The 25,207-nt window shown below is 35.7% G+C and overlaps 1 protein-coding gene across 11 annotated transcripts in view; it reads right to left on the bottom strand.

Annotated features, from left to right (window-relative positions):
* Positions 1 to 1,645: 1,645 nt before the first annotated feature.
* Positions 1,646 to 25,207, bottom strand: part of LOC128676011 (uncharacterized protein) — a 40,880-nt gene continuing 17,318 nt past the window's right edge. For 5 of the 11 annotated variants that reach the window (XM_053755899.1, XM_053755916.2, XM_053755908.2 and 2 more), the window contains 8 exons: positions 9,202 to 9,422; positions 8,843 to 8,958; positions 8,387 to 8,529; positions 7,668 to 7,868; positions 6,885 to 7,080; positions 6,615 to 6,731; positions 6,287 to 6,501; positions 1,646 to 5,579 (listed from right to left, as the gene is read on the bottom strand). In XM_053755899.1, coding sequence (XP_053611874.1) covers positions 5,471 to 5,579; positions 6,287 to 6,501; positions 6,615 to 6,731; positions 6,885 to 7,080; positions 7,668 to 7,868; positions 8,387 to 8,529; positions 8,843 to 8,958; positions 9,202 to 9,422 — 1,318 coding nt within the window. In that variant the 3' untranslated portion in view covers positions 1,646 to 5,470. Of the gene's footprint in view, positions 5,580 to 6,286; positions 6,502 to 6,614; positions 6,732 to 6,884; positions 7,081 to 7,667; positions 7,869 to 8,386; positions 8,530 to 8,842; positions 8,959 to 9,201; positions 9,423 to 15,879; positions 16,011 to 25,207 lie in introns of all 11 variants that reach the window. The other 6 variants (XM_053755931.1, XM_053755923.2, XM_053755969.1 and 3 more) reach the window with 3 other exon arrangements.

Below are 25,207 nucleotides of genomic sequence, written 5' to 3'. Positions count from 1 at the left end.
TTAATGCGTCGGGCGTAAATTATACAGAGTGTTCGAAATAAAAGACATATTTTTTTTTTCATCTATTTATTTAATTATCAATGCAAGTATATAGTCGTTATACATAAATATAGGTTTACATTATGTAAGTATATTCGACGATTATAATAATTATTATAATACTAAGGTAATAATATTGACTGCAGCAAGCATATAGAGACCTTACTACTAATTATACGTCATATACGTTGCGCTATTTCTAATGTGGAATGAAACACGACTTTTAGTGGTTTTCCATTACAGATTAAGACGTCAGAAATTATACACATCGCCTAAGGCATCTGACACGACTTCCTACCGCCATCTAGTGGCAACACTTATATACTACTTAAATCTTAATTTTGTCCATTCAATGCTACAATGAGTTTACGACATGCCGCCGGCCCTACGTCAATCCTACTCGGAATTCTCTATATGAGGAATCGTATAGGGAAGAGAGTGATATAATTTAGCAGCAAGTTTATGTAAACATGGTTGAATTATACGCGCACGCATCGCGGCCAGTGTGCCACGTCTCATACAATTCCATACAATGCTACGTATATATAGGGGCTACGTATATATATATATAGGGACTTAACACGAACCTAATATTAAAACGAAGGAAACCTCGAGTCACGTTAGTTAGTTATATTCGTAGTTATGTATTCGCGAATGTTAAAAATACAATTACACGTCACACGTTATTTCAGTTAAGGTAAATCTACTAGGTACTTAAGATATACTATACATAAAAAGCCTTTATTTAACGTACATGTCTCATTTTCGCCATCTAGCGACCTACATATTATATGAACAATTAGACAAGTACCTACGTCATGTATATACAAATCCTGCATTGGGCTCCGTCGACGGGTAATTAATTATACGGAATTTCAACTAACGTCAAACTGTTATGTCAAAACGTATGTTGCACAACGGAGCACAACGCAGCGGCAACTCGCCGCGTCAACGCAAAGGCCACTCGTTGCGTTAACGCAACTGAGCAAAAAGGAACAATGGGACCGAGCCCATAATTGGACAAGTATATAGGTATTCGAAACGTTAATAAAATGAGATAATCTTTCATAAATATACTTATACTACTACACCTTCTATACGCATAGATATATCACATATTAATACGCTTTTTCTAATATGAGGCAAGAGCGGCAACTCACTGCGACCACGCAACGGTGCACGGTGGAGCATAGGGCCGGGCCCATATTAGGACAAGTACATGAACCGCTAACAAAAACGAAGACATAATTTTTCATTAACGTGTCTAAACACAAACTACTTTATCACAAATTAAGCTTTTTATAACATCGGGCAAGCCTTCTAATATTACAATAATATATTATTTGTTTATTTATTAATCATAAACTACTACTGATTATTGTTTTCATTGCGCCGTCCATCTCCGGCCCTGTGGGCCGAAGATAATTCAAGCCCCGTTTACACGAGCACAGTATACGGTATAGTACTAAGGTACTAAACTTTCCTACCTACTAGGTTGACCTGTGATCAGTGTTGGTAAGTTGTGTAATACAAAAATATGCAGATTATATTAATTTCAAGAAGGCCTAACTGTGAAAAAAATAAATAGTATTCGAACAGATTTAAAAAAAATATGATTACCTCGATGGCGTAGTGGTTACTGAAGCTGCCGTCAGTCTGATCACATCATAGAGATATTTTTGATGTCAATAAGTGATCGCACATTCAATTATATATAAAAAAATATGTTGAATATTAAATAGGCAGATAATATGGGCAAGTTAGAAATGCCTTTGTGGTTTATTTGGATATCATTGTGGAATGTTCTGCCAGAGCTATCGTGTAGTTAAAATAATAGAGTAGGTACCACTACACTGAAAAAATAAATTCACGTGTCAAAAATTATTGTGTTAAAACTGCTAAAGTATCTAATTGGATTTGGTACTTACTGAAGTGTTGGTAGTACGCTAATAGTTAACTTTATCGTTTACTCTACTCGTGTAGACCAAGCTTTACAACTAATCTAGATATTATTAATTATTCTCACTAATTAAACCTAAATACTTCTACCTAATACAATATAGTGTAATACAATTATTTTGCCGGTATTTATATTTTAATTTATAAGTTTTGAAGCAGTAAATAATTGATAGTATGATTTCAATAACAGTATTAATTTTCCGCACTGATATGTATCTAAATATAATCTAAAGTATTGTTCATGTAGAATGGCCATAAAGTTCATTGCTCCCACTAACCGATGACAGATATTGACAACATTCGGCTGCCATTTTGTTTGACAGCCACACATATATTTGAAATTTGTTTTCTTTGTTAATTTTTTGTTTAAAATGGAACCACAACCCGATCCTAATGTGGAAAGGCCAAGACTACAGTGGTTAAAACGTAAAGAGTAACAAACCAACACAGGAAGATAGAATTAATATCGTGTACTTTTAAATAAATGTTGGACGATTTCCCTATACCAAGTTACCGTGTTTACACAATTTTGCGATACATTTACATATATTCCGAAACTGTAGTTTTTTAAATTGGGAAAACATAGTACGCAGGTGTCAATGCACTTTATGGCCAACCTTATTGAATTTAACTTTTTTATTTTCTAACCTCGAGTGTGTTTTCGCCAACACCAGTGTCAGAATTTATTCAATTCGCCGAAAGGCATCTGACGTAACTTTACGACTACTTACCGACATCTGGTGGTAAGTAGTCGAGTTGTAGTTATCGGGTGGTAGTTGAGTCGTACACACTTCACTAAACGTTACCTGGTTAGATTGGCACTGGTGTTTTTTAAACACACTCAAACACACACAGTACATCATGAATAAAATATAAATTTCGACGATTAACACCACAGTTGACTTCAAATATCATAATGTATAATTAACTCGTAATGACAACTAATCATTACATATAATATTAATACCTAATATTAACAAATCTAATTTAATTACTCATTATGCGCCTCTTGTTTATAATTACATTGCCATATATAAAATAAATTTGTATTATTATAAAAAGCTTCAAAAGCTTTATTATTCTTACAATTATTCATAAAAACAGTTAAGGCGTACTTTAAGCTAAAATATTTTTTATCTCTTTCTGTCTATTGCGATAGTGACAAAACATTTTAGCTTGAAGTATACTTGAACATTTTACATAATATTTAATTTACTTACAATACCTATAGATGATTTTTGGACACTAGCAAAATGTTTTTCCAAACAAAATTATCGTAATACGGAAAGTCAAGTTTTTATTTCTCGATTTGTTTTTAACAGAAGGATGGGAGTTTAAGTTTAACGTGTCTCTATTTGTATGTCCGTGGCATCGTAGCAGCACGGTTAAACCGATTTCGATTTAGTTTCTTGTATTGGAAATATAATCAATGGTGTTCTTAGGTATGTTTGCAAAATGTATGTTAAGCCGTTTGGAAACTGTCAGCTCTTTTCTAGCAAACGATGGCCGCAACCCGTCGGGGATTTCTTAATTTTTTTATTTATTTTTTTACTTCTATATCGGTTTTAAATGTAGGTACTCATATTGTGTTAGCCAGTGTTCAAAAAATCAATCTTTAATATTGAAGTATCTCATCCCCTTATCCTATAATGATGAGTTTCAATATCGCGTATTATAGCGAATATTATGTACACATCTTATAGGTAATCATTATTTTTGTAATAAATTATAACCAATTATAAAAACGATTATTGGAAGCTTACCCTTACCCTATTCACGAAAAATATAATACCTACTTTTTATACATACTTTAAACTATAATGTGTTTTGTCACGTTCTGTCAATGATAAATATTGTAAAGTACGATAGTGAGAAAACAAACATAAGTACCTTAGCTCTATGTTTTGTCTATATCGCATATTTGACAATGAAAGAGCGAGACAAAATACACTTTAGCTTAAAGTATGCTTGAACTTTTTTATAAATAATTGGGTAAGACTCTAAATTGACTAAATAAACAGAAGTATTTTAGGTGAAATATTTTGACTACACACACGAGAGTATTTTTGTGAAGACGTTCCGAAAGAGATAACCGTTACACAAATAAGGATTTTTTTTAAATTAATAAATTATTTATGAAACATAGATCATTAAAATAAATTACTGAAATAACTTCATTTGCTTATCCTAAATTGATTATATCCTAAATAATAAATATGTATTCATTAAAATGATTGCCTTTGGCAAAGTTATTGTTCGACATGTAGCTAATATACTTATATATTTATTTATAATGTCTACATGTCGAGATTACATCTAAAATTGTGGGACCGCTTCTGGACAAATTTTATATGTACACATTTTTTTCCTTAACTTAAATACTACTTAAATATAATTTGTTTCCCCGGAAATCTAAATCACGCCGATGATTTTATCCCACACAACGATACATTTACAGTCAAATTTCGAATTTATACATTCGAACTGCGATCTTTGGAAGCGTCTTAGCCCGGTGGCTGCATGCTACTTCATTCAGATGAAGTATAATGGTAATAAGTAATCTATGCTCGTCTAACAACTATGGATGATGTCAGCATCATCCATAGTTGTTAGACGAGCATAGATTACTTGACGATAGCTACATGCAACCCACCCGATCGTCACCACGCAGCCTATTGACGCCTAAAACCTTACCGATATTCATTGAGACTTACAGTGATGCTATATACATACAACTTTTATAAATTGTAGGTACCTATATCAGTAGCTGTGAAGCGCTACTATATTACAACACAAGATTATCTTCTGTCATCACTCACCACCTGAAAATTGAAATGTATGCTATGATGAGAATACAAATATATAACCAATAAATATAAGAACAATTTGTTTTATATCACTATTCACTTTTTATCTATTATCTAAAATATCCAACTGTGAGTTGTACAATATTACGTCGAGTCATTGCTTTTAAAGTACACAAGGATTTAAATAGTTACGCTTTTAAATAAGTATTAGGTAAGTAATTAAATTGTCTTTAATTTTTAATGTCCATTACACTACACTTTTTTGAAACAACTATTAAAATGCCTTTTTTTGTTTTCATTTCATCACACTATACTAACACATATTTTTTTTAGTTTTCAAGTTCATCACACTAAGTGTATTAACACGATTAAATAATTTGTCTTTCGGTTTAAACTTCGTCACAATACACTAATATTAAACAACTAATTAGAATGTCTTTTCTTTTGAAGTTCACCACACTATACCTCTACGTTTTAATGTCTTTTTAAATTTGTCTTTCTGTTTATAGTTCATCACTAATAGGTACTTATTTTTTACAACTATCAATATGTCTTTCGTTTTGAAGTTCATCACATTACACTAATATTAAACAACTATTAAAACGTCTATCACTTTTAATGTATATTTCATTGCACTAACACTATCATGTTTAAATAAGTATGAATTAAAATATATCGATATCTTTGAGGTGTTGGTAGTTGCGGTCCCAGTAACCGCCGTTGTACAGCCAGTCCTCTTGCTTCGTGTACGGGTTTGTGCCTTGACTGAACCATCTGGAAGGATTTTTTTATTGTTATGAATAGACATAATTTATACTGTCACTAGCTGCACCCCGGGGCATCGCTCTTGTGGGAATTCCGGGGTAAAAACTACCCGCTAGAGGCAGATAGAGAGGTAGAGGTAGTCTTCATAGACGACCTCAGTGGCGCAGTGGCAAAGTCCATGCCACTGAACCGACAGGTCCCGGGTTCGATCCCGGTCGGGTCATGATGAAAAAATGATCTTTTTCTGATTGGCCCGGGTCTTGGATGTTTATCTATACGAGTATATGTATTTGTTATAAAATATAGTATCGTTGAGTTAGTATCCCATAACACAAGTCTCGAACTTACTTTGGGGCTAATTCAATCTGTGTGATTCGTCCTAACATATTTATATTTATATTCATCAAAAATTTCCTTGCCATTTGATGCAGTTTCTCCTAAAGTCTCGCTTTTCTGCAACAGTGCCATCTATGTCGCCCTACTCTAGAAAACACACGTCCTATTCCAGCTACCCACAGTCTATATACAGTTCTATTGTTTCTATAATCATACCTTGGCCGCCACGTATCTGTGGTCTTCTTCAAGAGTTTCCTTGCCGTGCGATACTTCTCCTCAAACGTTAGCTTCTCACCACCTATGCTTTAGAAGTTCATACGTACGTACGTTCGCCCAATTTCAGTTACCCATCGACTTGTTCTGATATTCTATCATCTTACCTCGGTTGCCATGGATCTGAGGTCTTCTTCAAATGTTTCCTTGCAGTGCGCTGCTTCTCCTCAAGTCTCGTCTTCTCAGCAGCAGCCCCGTCTATGTCTCCCTGCTCCAGGAGACGCACGTCCGGTCGGAGTCTACTGTCGGTCGGACATAGTTGTCCCTTCATGTCGCGTTCCAACTCGTTCAGTGACATGGCGAATTCCGTGAATTGGTAATACTGAAAGCGTTAAAAATCTTCTTGAAATATATCGTAATTAAAAAGGTCACATCAAAAGTAATCAACAGCTAGGATGACAGTCATAGGCAATAGGTACACGTATATAAACATACCTGAGCGCTACTGCTTGGCCTCCGTCGAGCTTCCCATAATGTAACTGAGTTAGGGATATCGATGTTGAATGACTCATCTGGCTTTGGAACTTCGTCAGAATTGTCTGGTTCTTCCGGCTAAACACAATATTTTACTCCATTATTATTAAGATAAAATTATGAATACCGATGTTGATAATATCCAAATACACTTCAATCTTGTAGTTTGTATCTTATAAAACAGCAGTATACTTTTCCCATCCAGCATGTTCTGATAAAATCGGTACTTACATCTTGAACAGACATGGACCTCAACGCGCCAACCTTGAAGCTGTTCAGTTTGGCGAGCACCTTCTTCGGAGTATGCGAGGGGGTCTGCTGTGAGGCTTCCTCGCCGCGCTCCTTGGCCCATTGCTCGTACGCGCCGGCGCTGCAGCACTTGATGTACTCAGTCCATTTTCCGTACAGGAAGCGTATCTTCTTCTTACTGGTCATGGACAAAGAAATACGTCAAAATACTGCACTAATTTATCTAATAATGTTAAGCTTCTGATAGATATGGCAAAAGTCTTTAATTATTTAAAGACTCTTACTCTTCTTAGAGGCTCTTACTTTTACATATACCACTCTGAACTGATAACAGAGTAGAATAATAGCGACTTAATAAAATGGTTTAATGTGGATTCCTCTACCAAAGCTGCAAGTTCAGATGAAGTGACCACCCACAGCCATACAGCGTGATGCAGAATTAATAGAATAGGAGAGCTAACGCCAAATAAATTGGTATAAAAGCAAAGGAGGAAAAAAATAAGAATGTTGCTACCTCCTCAGATACGCTATGCGTAACCACTAGCATCGAACAGGTCAGCCTTATTGCAGGCTATTGGGTAAGCTGGACATAAGGGTAGATTACGTCATATTCTGTGTTCAAGAAATGAGTCTATGACTTGAAAGGCCGGCGACGTTCCTATGATGCCAGGGAAATTGCAGATCTTCCAGAGCAGCAGTTGTCACACACCATCAGGAGATCGTGCTAGCTCGTTTGCCGACCTATTAAAAAAAAACAATACTTACTGAGAATCTAGAATAAATCCATCGACCCTGTGCAGGTCCCTGTTATTAAAGCCAGCGGGTTTGAAGGACAGGTTTGCTCGAAGACCAGACCCTCCGTGGCAGACCACCTCCATGTTGCCGTACTGCTCGATCCAGAGTTTGCCCACGATCACATTGTGCACGCAGCAGTTTACATTGGTCCAGGTGTAGGCTTCTCCCCATCTACAAGAGAACAATTACATTAAATTCTCAGACCATTATCCACATGTAAATAGTCCCATGCACCCACTAAGTAAATAGTCACAAACTGAATGATACCGCATAATGTTGAGACAACATTTTTTTAAAATTAAAAATTAAAATTAAAATTATTTGTTAAGAAATTAGACCTTAACACATTATCACGTTATTTTTCATATTAAAGATACAAACTACTGGCATTTCGGAACGACCACTGCTGAGAAGAAATGCCGAAAGAAACTCGAACAGTCCCTATCATGCCAGTAGGGCTTACCATTATTGTTTCTTACAATTTTTTTTCTAATAATATATCAAAGTACACAATTATGAAATATAATTGAAATGTAAGTTTCAAGAAAGAGAAACTATGTCAAAAGAAGTATCTGGCATTGATAATTTTGTCATACCGTTTTCTGGCATTCACAAATTTTCATAGGTTTTCACCGTAGAAGTTTCACCTAAATGAATATACTAATGTTGTGTGCTATAAAATAACTTACCGCGGCAACTCGACAGTGACGTGCCCTTTGGGTTGAATCTCCACGCTTTTACCGCAGAACTTCAGTTTGGGGTGGACCGAGCCATGGAAGACGAAATGCGGACTGTCTGCGTGAAAAGCTGACACTGGCGGATGATGGGATACCTTGAATTTAATTGATACAAAATTAATAACCAAAAATCATACGATGAACTGCAATAACAGAATTGCAAGCCGAAAAAACAATCCTCTAATCAGATCAATCCAACAGTTCATAGACGCGGGGATGGATGGAGAGGTGTATAGGAGGCATACTGTCCACGACGTAAATAAAATTATGAATTTAAGTTAATATAATCAAGTCAAGATAATCTTTATATCAATGATTTTGGCTGAAGAGTTTTCATTTTTAAATATATTTAATTCCATCTTATATAAAGTAGTAACACTGTAACCTGTTTATAATTTATTTGCCTACCTGCTCACAGACGGCCCTGAACTCTGGTCTTTCGAGTTCGTATGTCTCTCCTAGAAGAGGGTTGAAGGGTTTCCCGAGCCGCTCCCAGTTTGACGCCAGGGCACTCACGGCAAATGCTGTTAACATAAGTACACGCATCACATTTAGAATTGTAGAAAACGACGCGAAAAGGGAATGCGATCCCAGCAGTGAATGTAGATTAGAATCAGATGATTACGTAGTAGTAAAGTGGCAACTAACTGCTGTGTTGTGGCTTGCTATGCCCTGTCATCTATCCTATACTTACGTAACAACTTCAAATTTGTGACTAACCCTCGTTGTTCCTTCTACCATTTGTTCGAGGATAAATAAGTACTGACCGGCGATGTGCTCCATTCTAGCGACGGGGTCTGTCTGCTCCGAGGCCATCCGCAGCAGATGCGCGTACTCCAAGTACTCGAGCATCCGCTGCAGGAAGGAGAGCGGCTCGTTGAACACCACCGGCATGGTGATCTTGGACAGCTCCTTGCCGACGCAGTTCTTCAATACCGACCAGAGGGAGAAGTCGCCGCGGCTGAATTGGGCAACGGGGAGAGTGGTCCTGGGGACAATTATCAGTTTTGTCTTTTTATCTCAGAACTATTAACTTAAGACGACGTCTTAGATTATTTCATTTTCTTTTTAAAAACTTAAAGCTTATATAGAGACTTATTAAAAAATAATTTGACGACGTTATTATGTGCGTGTGGTCTGAAGGCGCACTTCTTGAAATACTATGTTTATAACACCGTTAAAGAAAAATAAAGGCACAAGAAAAACAAATTTTCATTACAATCAACGGCGAAAACCTCGTTAACTATAAGCATCAAGTGACTTACTCCTGGAATTATATGTTATCATTTGTCTAAGGAACATCTAAGCTCTTAATTTTAACGCTGAATAATGATCATACTTCAATCAACTTCAAAGTTAAAAAGGAGTAAAATAAAGTATACAAAACCATGGCCCAATCTGTGCCGTCGACCGTAGAAAATGAACAGGGCCTAAATTACTCGAAAAATAAGAAGCGACAGTGACAATACAATTAATTGGACCGAATTAAACTCTCGCTAGAAATTTATCTTAATAAGATTAATAATGATTAAAAGTAACCTTCCCCAAAATTTGCTAGCTACAATAACGTACCTATAAACCCCATGGCCCAAATGTAGGAATGCGATCGACCGTAAGAAATAGGCCAAGGGCGCTCCCCAACAAGCTCGTATTCCGGTTACTATGTTTCCGTTGGGATTCGTTTCTTTCGTTTCATTTTATTATATATACGTGTGTTGTAAAATGTATTTTCACGACTTACCCTACATGTTTATTACTAAATATGAAAATGTTGCTGTGGAGGATGATTCTGCTAAGGTGTTCCCTTATTCACAGAACTGTTAGGGCGTTTATCACCACTTTCTGATAAAATAATAATATTTTAATCTTAGAAATAAACAAACTGCTTTTATACTAAACAACATTATTTCCCAGACGTTTCGCACATTTGTATTTGTAACAATGTCTGAAAAGTTAAAAAAAGGTATGTGCGCGTTTAATACCTGTTGTTTAGTATATAATTATGCAACTCGAAAGTTTAAAAGTAGTTAAAACTTTTGTTTTCTCAATAATCTACTGTGATTGGTCGGTTTTCCCTATCAATTTTTTTCCGAGTGTGTTAATTGCTAACACTGGTGTCACATTTTATTCCAGTAGCCTAAAATATACCTATATGTCGCTTCTTCTTTTTCATGTGATGTGCGTGTGGTATCCTACAATGAATTTGCTAAAGAGCCTTAAAGTTCGATTACTTTGAGGTAGAAGAACACGCGAGTCCCATAATAACTTTCCGAAATCAAGCGACCTTCTCGAAGTTCCCGTGTCTCCCGGCAGAGTATTGATCGGGTCCCGTGTCCTTGAACGGGGGAATACCCTACTTTTTATCGTCACCCTCAAAGCCTACTCATTGGTTTAAAATTCGTTGGGATTTAGGATGTTTTAGAGAAATGCCTACATCGTTTCTAGTAAAATTTCTCGTTTCATGCTATATAGTGCTCAACTGATTACAAAACTTTAGCACGAAAATAGTTTAAGAGATTTCGAAAAATATTGCATGTGTAAACTTCGATGCATACATACCCTTAGAGTGGGTTTCACCTGTCAACTCCGACGTTAACTTAATCTGCGCGCCGCCGACGCTTAGATAAAAAATATGGCGGATTTTTCCTTGTTCTGCACACCTTAAACACTGAAATTAACTGGTGCAACTCACCCTTAGATTAGAAAAACAATTGTATTCTGAGCATAAGAAACATGATCTATTTCGTTTCCTGCTGCTGGTTTTATAATTAAAGTAAAAGTCAAGATGTGCTTTATGAATGGCAGTACAGTGTATAGTGTGATTAAATTAGAAGCGTAACGTCAATTTTCACAATACAGAGATTTTAATTTTTATTTTCACAATACAAAATGGAAACTGATACAGGCGAGCCGATATTAAGCCATCAATCTTGAGCATTAAAGTTATTATACACTTTCGTGAAAAATGATAAATCGGGAGCCGCAGGTGGTGGGCAAGTATCACGTTCCCCACAACCCCGGCGGCGTGGGGGTCGTCGAATCGATACCTGGAGCGGGAATCCGTGAATCCGGGAAACCTTGAAACTCGCCCTTGACACAAGGGACTGAACAGAACAATGCCTTTGCTCTGGTACTCTCGAAAGAATTTTATATCTTCTGAATGTTTTATTAGCTTGTTTTGTTATACAACATGAAACAACTAGAGTGAAACATTTTTCATCTATGAATATCGATATCATGTCTTGTGATGTTGTACCTACATGAAGTACGAGTGAGATCAATGCGTCGTATGACTCCCGTTTAGAATAAAACCGTATAGTATAAGGCGTTTCTGTTTTAGATTTTGTCAAACGTTCGTTGAATGTTCCTTCACCGAACTTTATTTAAATGAAATGAATGATTCTTATAATCTCGACTAAAATCTAACATTTTCTACATAGGCAAATTTGATATAAGTAGTACAACTGTACAGTATACATATATAGTACAATATAGTATATATATAGTAGTGAATACAAGAATCTAATACAAACCGTCGTCTGATTCACTAACCAAACCTTACTAAGAACTTTTTGAGTCTGAAACGGTTCTCCGACATTTGCTTCGTCTACGAACGTAGACGTATCGTTCTTAGATGAGGGCTTCTGTCGTTCAAACGCCCGATGTCGAAACATTCGTCGACGAAACGTTCGTAGACGAAGCAATTGTCGGAGAACCGTTTCAGACTCGAACTTTTTATACCCAATAAAAAATGCTTTCAGAATTTATGAAATACCAAAGGAAAAAGCTTAGCTTCTCCGCCCAAACAAAACAAAAGCCTACCCTACAATCCATTTTCCCGGAGCTTTTGATCCCCCAAGGTCGGGGTATTGATCCACCACCCCTTACAAACATAGGGTTGAACCGTTCACCACAGCTGACTCCATTCATTGTTGAAACTTTGAGTGATCTAATTCATCGATCACTGGGAAATTACCAAGAATGTAAATTTATTTTTTAGAAAAAAATTTTGTCTTTAATATATATTTCTATCTTTCACATCTGAACGTTTCTTTTTTTGTATCTTTCTCAGTCGTTAAGCGTCAGGCTCAAGGTAAATTTTACTGCTTTTTCTTTTCCATTTCTCTAAGAACTATGATATACGTGCCAACGGTTTGACAACTAAAGGGTGACGATGTCGGTGCGGAGTAGAGAAGACAAATTAAGAAAGCACACCCTGGGAACCAACGCTTAACGGCTGAGAAAGAAACCAGGAAAATGAGGAAGGAAAGAATCATGAAACGCATGCGAAAAAATAATGACAATCATTTTTTGAACACATAAATTTAACTCAACTTTAACATACTCATTAAATTTTCATCGTTGTGTTATTAATTAAATTGCAATGGATATCTCCCATAATATATCTTTATTAATTAAACCCAATTGAAAAGTAAATGAACTTATTTTATTAAGCACCTAAGCACCTAGATGGAAAAGTAGGCTAGACACGCCGAGGGGGACGCCAGATTGGCTGGATGCATTTGAAATTTAATTTCCGCTCCCACCCCCACCCTATCACACCCCCCGCTTGCAAAATGAAGTGGAAAATCAACAAATGATTCAGTTTATATATTCCGTTTTAGACTTGCAAAATAAATGTAAATTGAAGAACCAATAATGATCCACAATGATTCTGTTATACAATGCTGCGCTTCAGGGCTACTCTTCTAAATGCATGAGAGTCTTTCATTCTAGTGTCCTCTCGGTTTCATTCGAAGCTATGAAGCCACGAAGCCCGGAATTCACGTAAAAATAAACCATTAAATAAACATTATATATTTTTTTAGAGTTTACGACCGGTGGCTGACGTCAACCCTTTGGAAGCCCCGGGCAACATCTAGTATCTAGATATTTTAATGTGTGTCCAATACGTCGCCAGATATAGCGATCTGTGACGTTATACAGGTCTTTCAGTGCGTGGTAGCAGGCAGGGCATAACAATAAGTAAGTCATGGTTTAGGCACAGATAAAAGAAAATCACACCATCAATTAATTTAAGAACTTTGTTCATGTCGGTGGAACATTTTCCATCTTATTCTGTCCTCAGCCATCGACTTCACATCCCTATACGACACGACCTCTGCCTTCTCTTTTATTTCATCCCACCATCATGCCCTTCTTGGCTTTCCTTTTCCTCTTCTTGCTTCGATGTTTCCTTCAATCAGGTATTTCATAAAGTTGTCGTGTCGTATAAGGTGGCCAAACATCTTTCCCCTTCTTGCCTCTATTGCTTTCAATAACGTTCTTCTTTCTTTGATCTTGTCTAGTACTTCTTCATTTGTTTTCTTATCTGTCCAATTAGTTATAGTTATCCGATTAGTCATATAGTAACATAAATTTTTAAACATTGTATTTTTAATCAAACAAAAATCTTTGGCCACCTAATAGGCCAAAGATTTTTCTCTGTGATCTTTGGTTTTGGGGAGAGGCACCACATTATTTAATTAATGAACGATAACCTGTTGTGCTATCGACAATCTCTGCTATCAATATACCATTGAAATTAAGTGGTTATTTTAAGCTGTAGAATTATTAACAAGTAAACATCCATCAATTCGTCTAATAAATTATTACTTTGGCATTTCGAGGTTAATACACGTAGGTATGTCTGAAGCGGAGCTTAGCCTAATTCAATATTGATGGCCACCCTCAGCCCAGTAGTTCGTAGTGTTTGTGTGTTTGTGAATGAGCTCGGAAACTGAAAGCAAATGTTTGTTTAGCTCTTGACGGAATTTCAGGTAGAGGCCAGTTTCAGTTTTGTTTTTTTTATTAAAAGTATGGCTGGCTGTATTTTTTAAAATGCTTTTTAACTTATTTTAGAAAATAATAATAATAAGATGAAACAATTCGGGAATCGAGCGGGAATTGATTTTTTATTAATTGTATTTTTTTCTTCTAAATGAGTGTTGTACGAGTATGTACGTGCTAACACTGTAACGATCTTACTCAAGTCGCCTAAAGGCATCTGACATGGCTTTTACTATCATCTACCATGTAGTGACAACTTGTCACTGACAAGTTTAGATATCAGTGAGTAATATTCGAACTGAGAGGTTAGTACCTACCTATATGAAATAAGTCATTCATTTCATTATAATCCTCTCCATCTGATGGATTTCAGAGCTCAAACTTACATCATCTAAGCATATATATATATATTCTTCTTCGTCGAATTTCTTCTTCGTCGAATTAAACATTTATCATAAAGTTTGTTTATCGCTGTCTCAGATCTCTTTATCCCTATGTATGAGAAAAAAAGAGATAGACGGGAATCTAATCGGGATAGACGGATAACTAGAGTATATTTACGGGATGGCGCTTGCGGTACAATAAATTAGCTGAATCACTATTAATGATATCTATGATTTGTCTTATGAACTATGTGGATACAATGCAAATATCTGTAATTTAATCAATTTATAACTTAACAAGACATTTAGTTTAGTTACTCGTTACTAGATGGCGCTGTGCTTAACAAGTATGCTTATATATTTATAAGTACGCAAGGGATTTTGATGCGGGATTTATGTGAATTTTAGTAGTTACAGTGATTAAAAAAAGAAGTTTAGGTGTAATTTTAATAGTCATTACCCGTGCAAAGCCGAGACGGGTAAATAATAATGCCCCTAAACCTTCCTCAGGAATCACTTTATCTATTTGTGAAGCCCGTACGAAAATTTGCCCGGCAGTTTTTGACTTTATCGCGTTCATGCAGACAAATAGACGCGAATTCTTTTTGTAATGTGTAAGTAAATAAAGATTACGAGAGACAGGTGTCTGCAGTTCTAAATAAAGAAGAGTTTGTTGCCAAACCCGATTCCAGGATAAACTAGTTGTGCTTAGTAACTAATTCTTCCTACATGCGATAGGATAAACTGGTATAACCTAGGCTAAACCAGTTCGTCCTAAACCCTATAGGATAAACCAGTTTAGCCTGGGCCAAACTAGGTTATAGAAATACACACTCTCAGGATAAACTGGCATGGCCTAGTGTAAACATTATAGAATATCAAGAAAGATAAAATAAATAGGTAAATTTAATAAAATGCTATTTGATTAAGCTTGTTGGACTAGGCTAAATTAATTTAGACTACGCCATTCCTTTTAAGCCGAGTGTGTTTATTTCTATCAGGAGAAACTAGTTTGGCCTAGGATACATATATAGCTTAGGCTAAACCAGTTTATCCTATCGCATGTAGGAAGAATTAGTTGGACCTAGGCAAAACTAGTTTATCCTGAAATCGGATTTAGCCGGTAACACAAACTCGAGGCTTATGTTCACATATGGGAAAGCCTCTATGAACTTTGGACCACCAACTTTGGATCAAGTTATTAGGATGTAAAATTCATTTGAAATAAAATACATTTTAAAAAAGATATATAGAAACACTAAATGTACTCACCTGTGTTCGTCACCATTATATTCCATCTTACAGCTCCACAAACGCGTTGGTTGGGGCCAGGCCGCGTGATGTATTTATGTCACTTTCTATCCACTATTTCACATCCATGATCTAATGTTTAGTTAGTCTGTCTGTTTGTTTGTAGGTAGTGAATGATTTAGGATTGTGGTGGTGAGGAATGGTGTGTGTGTGTGCCTGAATAGTCTATGAATATACTTTTATTTGGCACCACTGGTATTGAGTAGCAGTTGCCTAAGAGACTACTAGTTTTATTGGTAATATTGCCGGCAGGCAAGTTGTAATTTTTAGGGTTCCGTAGTCCTATCATGTCCGTGTGTCCGTTCGTCTCGGTCTATCTCAAAAACTATTATAAGACCTATATTATGTTAATTGACGTCTTTGGAGAAAAGGCGGCGGTGGAGGTTGTTGCGCCGCTTCTTCTTCAACTGCGCTTTGGAAGTCAGAGTAATATTTTTTACGACAATAAGTATATCCTAAGTTTAATAAAGAATTTTGAATTTGAATTTTCTGTTGTACTAGAATGATGTAATTTAGTAATAATACACATTAATCACAACGACAAAGTGGTCAAACAAGTCTTGAAAAAAAAAACAATTTGTTCGTCTTTCCTATAGTGTGGATAGGTAAAATAAATAAATAAATAAATATATTAGGACAAATCACATAGATTGAACTAGCCCCAAAGTAAGTTCGAGACTTGTGTTATGGGATACTAACTCAACGATACTATATTTTATAACAAATACATATATAGATAAACATCCAAGACCCGGGCCAATCAGAAAAACATCATTTTCCATCATGACCCGACCGGGGATCGAACCCGGGACCTCTCGGTTCAGTGGCAAGAACCTTACCACTACGCCACCGAGGTCGTCAAAATAGGTATAAATAGGTAAATAAATAGGTATTTCAAAAATATTGTCGGAAGACCGTTTTTGGATTTAGTAAACGGTTAGTAAATTATTAAGCTTTCAATTCCAGTTTTCATTTACAAACTCAAGACGATTTGCCTAAATGACTTCAAACTCTCGCTGTTTATTAAAGTAAATAAAAACATGTAATGTTTTAAACAAGTAGCCTTGTATATGTATAAAATATAAAATATAGTATCGTTGAGTTAGTATCCCATGACACAAGTCTCGAACTTACTTTGGGGCTAGCTCAATCTGTGTGATTTGTCCTAATATATTTATTTATTTAATTTAAGAACTCTTAGTTATGTTTATTTTAATTTAATCCACCCTTCAACGCAAACGAAATTAAGTTTGTATTTTTGGCATCGGAGTCTTCCGATGTAGCGAGGGTTCGATACAAAATTGAATTAATATACATTACATTAATTAGTAGGGTTCACTAGGGTATTATTACTAAGAGTCTACCGATCCCATTTTAACAAAATTCATTCTACATAAGTAATTTATTTATGATATGCAGCCCGTCCCGGCTTCGCTCGAGTAAAACCATAATAAATCTTTCTTAGAAATCACCTATATAGATTATCAGATTTAATTCAAAATAAGTTGAAGTTTAGGATTCGAACCATCAACAGTAACAATGTGAATTCAATGGTGTTTACCGCTGAGCTGTCTACTCATATCTTTAGTTGACGAAATTTTGAATGGGATTACCTATTCGTTATTTCTTTTCACCCTCATTTAACTCCCTAAAAGTCAAATTTTAAGAAATCCTTAAACATGGGTTTCATTACTTTTGTTGCTTAGCTCTTATGCCAATTTTCAAGTAGCTCAGTAAAGATTTTCGTTATTTTTCATACAAACTCTACCCCCAATTTTTACCCCTTTAGGGGTCGAATTTTGAAACGTCCTTTCTTACCTGAGCACTACGTAATAATCTAAAGCTACTGCCCAAATTTCGCGTTTATAGCTTCTATATGGTTTAAGCTGGGCGTTGATTAGTAAAATATTATCTATAGTATATATTAGTAAAATATTATATATAGTATATAGTTTTACTATCTACAGTTTCTAGTCTACATCAGTGTTGGATTTTGTAATTTTGATTATCTATAATTGTGTTCTATTTTGTGAGTATCTCTTCTATAATAAGATTTACGAGTGTAATAGACACTAATTTTTGAGTTGATTAACGTAGCCAGGATTAATGTTGATGAACATAGGTTTAAAACAAATGCAGAGAAACTCGATCGGGTTGTATTAACTTTATTTGTAACAAAAGACACTGAATACTCAAGGAAGATCTTTTATGAAATGAGCACCTTTACGATTCAGGACTCGGCCGGCCTTGACCCTAGCTATAAGCAAAATTAGGAAGTTCCGGTCATGTTGTCAACTCTGTTAAGTTGTTTTCATGCAATTATCGAGTTTGGACTTAGATCAGAGTAGGGTCAAAGTACTTGATGATTAGACGTCGTAGTGAAAATTATTGTAAATAAGTACTAAATTATGTTTCGAATATAATGAAATATATTTTTTTTTAAGTCGGCAAAAAATCCGTGACTTTTATCGGGTTGCTGGTGTACATGGACTGCGGTGTTTGCTTACCATCAGGTAACCCGTATGCTCATTTGCTTCACCTAAGCCAGTCAGTTCAGTAAGTTCAGTCTAAAATATTAGACTTTTTGTTCTTCCTATACCAAACGCCAATTTCATATGTAAAGACCTAATATAACAGACCTGAAAAATCGTCAGGTTGATCGTTTTTCAAGAGGTCTGTCATTTTGCTGTACACAGAAAGATCACTATCAAATAAAATGAATAAGTGTACCTATCATATTTAGGTATAATAAATATTTTTTATCTACAGTTATCAATAATATGTGCAGTAAACTTTTAACTAACCCATTTGAATATATTGCATCATGCACTGCGGTATGTGGTGCGCCAATCAGGTAGGTGCCTACCGCATAACCACCTGTTCTTTAGCCACGTAAGGCATCTAAACTATTCTAAACTAGCTAATTTATACTGGCATGTTTCCAAATCCTTGAGGAATAACTTCCGCAAGGAGTAATTTAACTTAATTATACATTAGGTTATGTGCAAAATCTTAAAGAAAATTTTAATGTGAAATATTTTTTCTTAAAAAGCCACAACCTGGCATTTCGTAACGATCACTGCTGAAAAGAAATGCCGAAGGAACCGGCATTGTCCTGGGAGAATGCATAATGCTTTATTTTTCCATCTTACAATTGTTTTTAATCCCCGACGCAAAAAAATGGGTGTTATAAGTTTAACGTGTCTGTCTGTGGCATCGTAGCTCCCAAACGGATAAACCGATTTTCGTTTAGTTTTTTTTGTGTCATAGATAATTATCTATTCTAATTAATTATTATATCCCGAGTGTTCTTCATGAAAATCGGTTCAGCCGTTCAAAAGTTGTAGCGAAATGAATATTTAAAGTCGGGGGTTTTTTAATTTGCCTAACAAATAAACTTGTATTCTGTGTCTATATAAGAAAGAAGAAAATTAACCTAATTATCAAGGACGGCTAAAAGTGGATATAAAGAAAGCCTTAAGGAAGTAAGAATACTCGTCCAATATGTAATTTCATCCCCCCTTAACCCACGAAAGCAAAGGAAATAAAACTAGGTACACTTATGTTAATATCTTTAAATAACTTCCAACAAACATAACATGGATTATATAAATACAATATCAGTCAATTACGATGCCTATTTATTATTCGATCGAGAAATGTACCTAACTAAGTACTCCACTATGCAAATTGAAACCTTAATCAAAAATTAAAACTTTTTACTTTATTTTTCATGAGAAAATAACATTGACGATTTGGCAGTAAACAAAACGATAATTAAAATGTATAGTAAACCACCGTACATCTGACCTTCCCACTCGGGCCTCCCGCGGTCGGTTGCCGACGCGATATAGAGAATAGCAATGTATCGCTATCATCGCGCGCGCATCGCGTGATACATCGCGCATGCGCACTACGTCATATAGCGCGCTGTTTGCCCCGACGCCTCTGTGCTCGGCAGTCAGCCACTAACCGGCAAGCTATTCACATCTTCCGCGTACCTGATGTGCCGCAATCTGTGCGCTCCCATGTCTATCGCGACTTTTATCATTTTAAGGGATTTTTCCGAACCGTTCTGTTTTTTGTAACCTCCTGTGTGTGTGTGACAGACAATAAATTTTATATGAGACTATCTCGTTTTCTTACATCCCCTGAAACCCTTCTCATAAATGTTATATGTTTCTCTAAGTAATAAGTTAACGTACGCTATTTAATCCCGATACTCATCGTCTCAGAATCGCTTCCCCATTAAGATCGAATTAGCATTTCATTTAAATTCCAGTTATACATTATTACATTACATAATGTCTTTAGTTTCATAGAATTCTAATTTAGGTAATGTTCAAGCATCACACACTTCAGACAACACAATTTAGCTCTAGATTCTAGCAATATGTTTAATCCTATTGTATGCTGTTGTTTGTTTCTGTTTCCGTACATATTAACTTGTTTATTTTGCCACCATACCTACTTTTGTACTTGGTTCCAGCTGAAAATCAGCGCCTTGGCTCGATACCACGGCACCATGCTGAGCTGGTCGCCATTTCGGCTTACATATTGTATTCGATCTATATTCGTTACTCTTTTGTATGTTTGGATTTTATGTGTTTGCCGAATAAATGATTTCTTTCTTTTCTTTCTTTCTTTCTTTCTTTCCTATTCCTCTTACATCTCTCGACATTTGACCTCGCTTCCCAGAGTAGCCTCTTTACTATTCAAGCCCCGAAGGAGTCGAGTGCTACGGGATAATCTTGTGAGGATGCAAGTGGAAAATGCGGGGGCGGCTGCATAATATAAGCTAATACTCGAGCGAGATTGTAGACAAGTGGGGTTACATTCATAAATTAGTTTGTTAAAATAATTTTGTCTCACATTTTTGTTAATTTATCAAGCTATGAAAGTTCATTACGAGATATATCTCGTTTATTGGAATATTTTATTGTCACTACAAAATTTTACTTCTGTTAATCGATTAAGCTATGAATGGTTAGATACAATACCATATAAACATTACCATCTAGGTCACGCAGTAAACAGCCAAAGAGTGTAATGAATGAAATCCTGTATAAAACTCAGCGCCAGAGCTCTCTAAGCTCTCGCCGGATAGTCTGGCAAGTGACCCTGGCGAGCCGCCAACAAACATATCGATTTGATATTGTTTCCAATAGAGATGGCATTTGAAGACACTTTCACTGTCATTATTTCAGAACTATTTTGTAATATTACAGTTATTAGCAACTTAATAAGTACCATTGAGCTTAAAAAAATATCTCCATATTTGTGTGAATGCCAATTTTGATTAGTTCGTCCACTTAATCCTAACTAACGAGTTAACTTCGCGTAACTAACAAGTCGACCTAACGAACACAATATTTTTTTTATAAAATTACGAATATTCCAAAAACAACTAAACCGATTCTGATTTTTGCCCCACGAACTTAAAAACTCTATTGACAGATTCTACATACTTTTTAAATTTCATCAAAATCAGACCGTCGGTTCGAAAGATATCGCGTTACAAATAAACAAACATACGTATAGATACATGCAAAAATTTATTTTTGCCCCATGCCGAATTGCAGACCTCGCTCGTCGGTCAATTATAAATGCGAAAGTAAGTTTGTTTGTTACCTCTTTAAGCTCTATCTACTCAAAAAATCTTCTTGAAATTTCACATAATATAATTAACAGTATGGAGAAAGACCTAGGGTACCTTTAATCCCGGAAAAAATACTGTTCACGTGGGAAATTTACGCGGGTGAAGCCGCGGGCAAAAGCTAGTTGTAATATAAATAGGACCAACATTTTTTAATGTTGTAATGTTTGTTATGTTCAAAACAATGTTTGTTGTCTATCCTTACAATATTGATAGAATCCTAAAATAGTATACTGAACCAATATTTATTTATAAAAGTCCGTTTATTGACAACAATGAAGATTAATTTCCAATAAATTATTTACAATTCCAAAGTACCTACGCTTTTGATTAATATTCCTAAAACAGAAAAACGGGTATATTTTTTTGTAGAACTAGCACGCCCCGGGGAGCTCCCGAGGGAATTTCGAGATAAAAAGTACCTATCCTATTATATTGTTACGTTGTTATTAGACGACCTCGGTGGCGCAGTGCTTGCCTCTGAACCGAGAGGTCCCGGGTTCGATCCCCATTCGGGTCATGATGGAAAATGATCTTTTCTGATTGGCCCGGGTCTTGGATGTTTATCTATACATGTATTTGTTATAAAATATAGCACCATTGAGTTAGTATCCCATAACACAAGTCTCGAACTTAGGTACTTTGAGGCTAGCTCAATCTGTGTGATTTGTCCTAATATATATATATTTATTATTAAAGATATTCTTATTATTATAATTCTTCATAAATAATAATACAATTAGATACTTTCATAAATATAACATGAATTTGGAGCTCAATAATAACAGTGAGAAGCATACCGCGAGAGGTTTCGCGCGAACGCTCATAAAAATTCAGTCGCAATTCTCGCGATAAACCTATTGCGGTTAATATTTGTGGAGACATATTACCACGCCCGAGGGGGTGCTGTTTGCTATTACGATGCTATGTTGTTTTGAACAAATGCGACTGAAATCACTGAAGATTTTTTCATTTAATTTCTTGTAAATTGTATTAAAAAAAAAGTGGCTCAAAATTTAACGTGGCTGGCCAGAAATTAATACTTTATTACGCATGTTTCCACATCAATTTCAAATTATATCTGAACCTAACGCTATAATTCTTAATTCCTCGTGCGAATTGGAGACGAAAAAGTAGGACAGCGGTCCCAGGGTTCCGATAGATACCTACTCAACGAATGAGGGAGAAAAAGGGAAAACGCTGTGAGAAAAATAAACATCCATAACGTATTATAATTTACAAGCGTTTCCATTCGCCATTCAAGAACAAATTGTCGCGTTGCGTGGCGCTGTCGCACGCAACACGACGTTGCAAATCATTCTGCTAACTGCCAAACATGGCATCAAGTGATTTATCATTTACTGGCCCCTTCACGCGGCTTTATTCGCTTAAGCTGGAAATGGTTTAGTTAACTTTCATGTTAGAACAATAACCAAAATATAAATGGATCGGTAATTGCTATTATTAAGGTGATTACCCCGGCGCCACCTCACATTTTTATTCATTTATTTCTTGGCGAAAATTAAACAGATATTTTAACAGATTAAGCCAAACTAGAAAAAGAATTTTTGTAGATAGTTGCTAAGCAAAAAAAAAAAGTTTTTATATGAGTAAAAACTCATATTGGAAGAAAAATCATCCCAGGAGACGTCTCAATGAAGACTTTTCACGAAATTTAGATAAATGAACCATAGAATACCTACGCTCATTTACAGCGCCACAATAAATAAAATAAAAATATTTATTTTCGGACAATATGAATCCATTGTGTTAGTAATTCTAAAAACTATTTGTGTTAGTAACTTATAATCTACTAGGGATTTGGTAATTTTTATTAAATGGCGAAACAACAAGTTCTGTATTTTAATTTATTAATCTCTAACACTTACTTTAATTTCTTTTCGAAGACACTGTTTGAATAAGTTTGAACAAGAAGAAGAAGCTGATTATAATAATGTCAAATAAAGATAATTAATTAAATCCTTTAATAAGACAGGCTTTAAAATTTGTGTGGTAAAGAGGCAACACATTGTTTTCTGTTTTACTCGAATTTGTGTAAAAGAGATAGATAGACATGCCTATGTTACGTTTCAGAATCACGGGATGAGGACACAATACAGAAAAATTATGTATTTTCAAGTTCATAAATAGAAAAGTGAAATTAATTTGAAGTGACTAAAAATTTAACTACTAAAAACTATATACAGAGAAATAGATTTGCACCAATAATTTAATAAAATCTAAATCATATATTGTTTAATTATTACGTTAGTATGAAATCAAAGATAAGTATAAATCATATAAATTGATCTCCAACAAGTACTTATAGTCACATTTAACTGCGCACTTAGACTGGCAAGCAAGAAGAATATAACCAGAGCGCTTGCGGGGGAGAAGAAACGGCGAAGAACACTATGATGAATTCATCATACGTATAATTTTGCATCTTGAGCTAGCCGGTGATCGAACCCCTTGTGTATAAGGTAGCGTGTTGGGCATTACTTTTTACAAATCAAACTTAAATTATTTTATTCTTATAACAGGAATACATATAAAAACATTATACTACTTTTTAACAAGTCGGTTTTTGATGTAAGTAATAAGTTAAGTTTAAGCTTAATTAATAGAAAAACTAGATAATAATACTTTAGCGTTTGTATTATTTCAGTCTTACTATGAAATAAGGAATATCGACATCGATAATTTTCATGTGATTTTTTCCACGCCTTATGCAAATTGCTGGGATATTTTAAGCCAATCACTGCGGTCTAAGTACGTTCCTCTCCCGCATCAAACCAGTTTCTAGTGAATTTTTGGGTAAGCTCTCTCCACTGGTTGTATTCTCCTTGGTGGGAAGCAAGAAGCGTAGCAAAAGCAGAACTTAACAGCCTTTACACTAATATCCGGGCGAGGACTGGTATTGATTTATAGAGCATTTCCCAGAAATTTCTGCACGCAAACTCAATCAGAGTGCACCGAGTGGTAACGTCCGTGTATGCAAATGTTTCTTCTCTCTTTCACTCAGGAACACTCGTATATCCAGACTCCGGACGAAGTATTGATTTATGGTAGCATATACCACAATTTACTGCACACAGTGCACTCAGAGGTAACGTCCGTGTATGCAAATCTTGTTTCTCTCTCGCACTCGGTAACAGAACACGTACATCTAGTCATTGCAAATCTATATCTATGTACAAAGTAAATGGGCAATATGTTGCTTTCTCTTGCACTCTAAATGTGTGTAATAAAATAAGAGATTTAAATGTCTACACTACACTTCAGAATCAACCTGAAAAAGGGACGTATCATCACATTGCAAGTGCAAAAACTGCCAGATTAAAGTGGGACCCGGCTGGTCACGTTTGTCGTATGCGGCCAGAAATTAGCTACTTTCTGGATACCGGAAGGCTGCAGATGAAGAGTTGGACCGAAAAGGAGATGGCGAGACAATATTGATGAAATCCTACTGAAATGGCTAAAATAGCTATTGGCTGCTCCTGATGTTCCGTGGGCCCGCATTGGGCTTCTGCGCGAAGCCCCGCTGACGCACGTAATTCGTAACCTCAACCAAATTGCCGAAAGAATAGACCTTGTTTTCATGTTCTCAGAGCGAATTCATAAATAAGAACA

The sequence above is a fragment of the Plodia interpunctella genome, chromosome 2 (genome assembly GCF_027563975.2).
Source record: "Plodia interpunctella isolate USDA-ARS_2022_Savannah chromosome 2, ilPloInte3.2, whole genome shotgun sequence".
Classification (NCBI taxonomy): domain Eukaryota; kingdom Metazoa; phylum Arthropoda; class Insecta; order Lepidoptera; family Pyralidae; genus Plodia; species Plodia interpunctella.
This window is presented reverse-complemented; position numbering and strand designations above follow the sequence as displayed.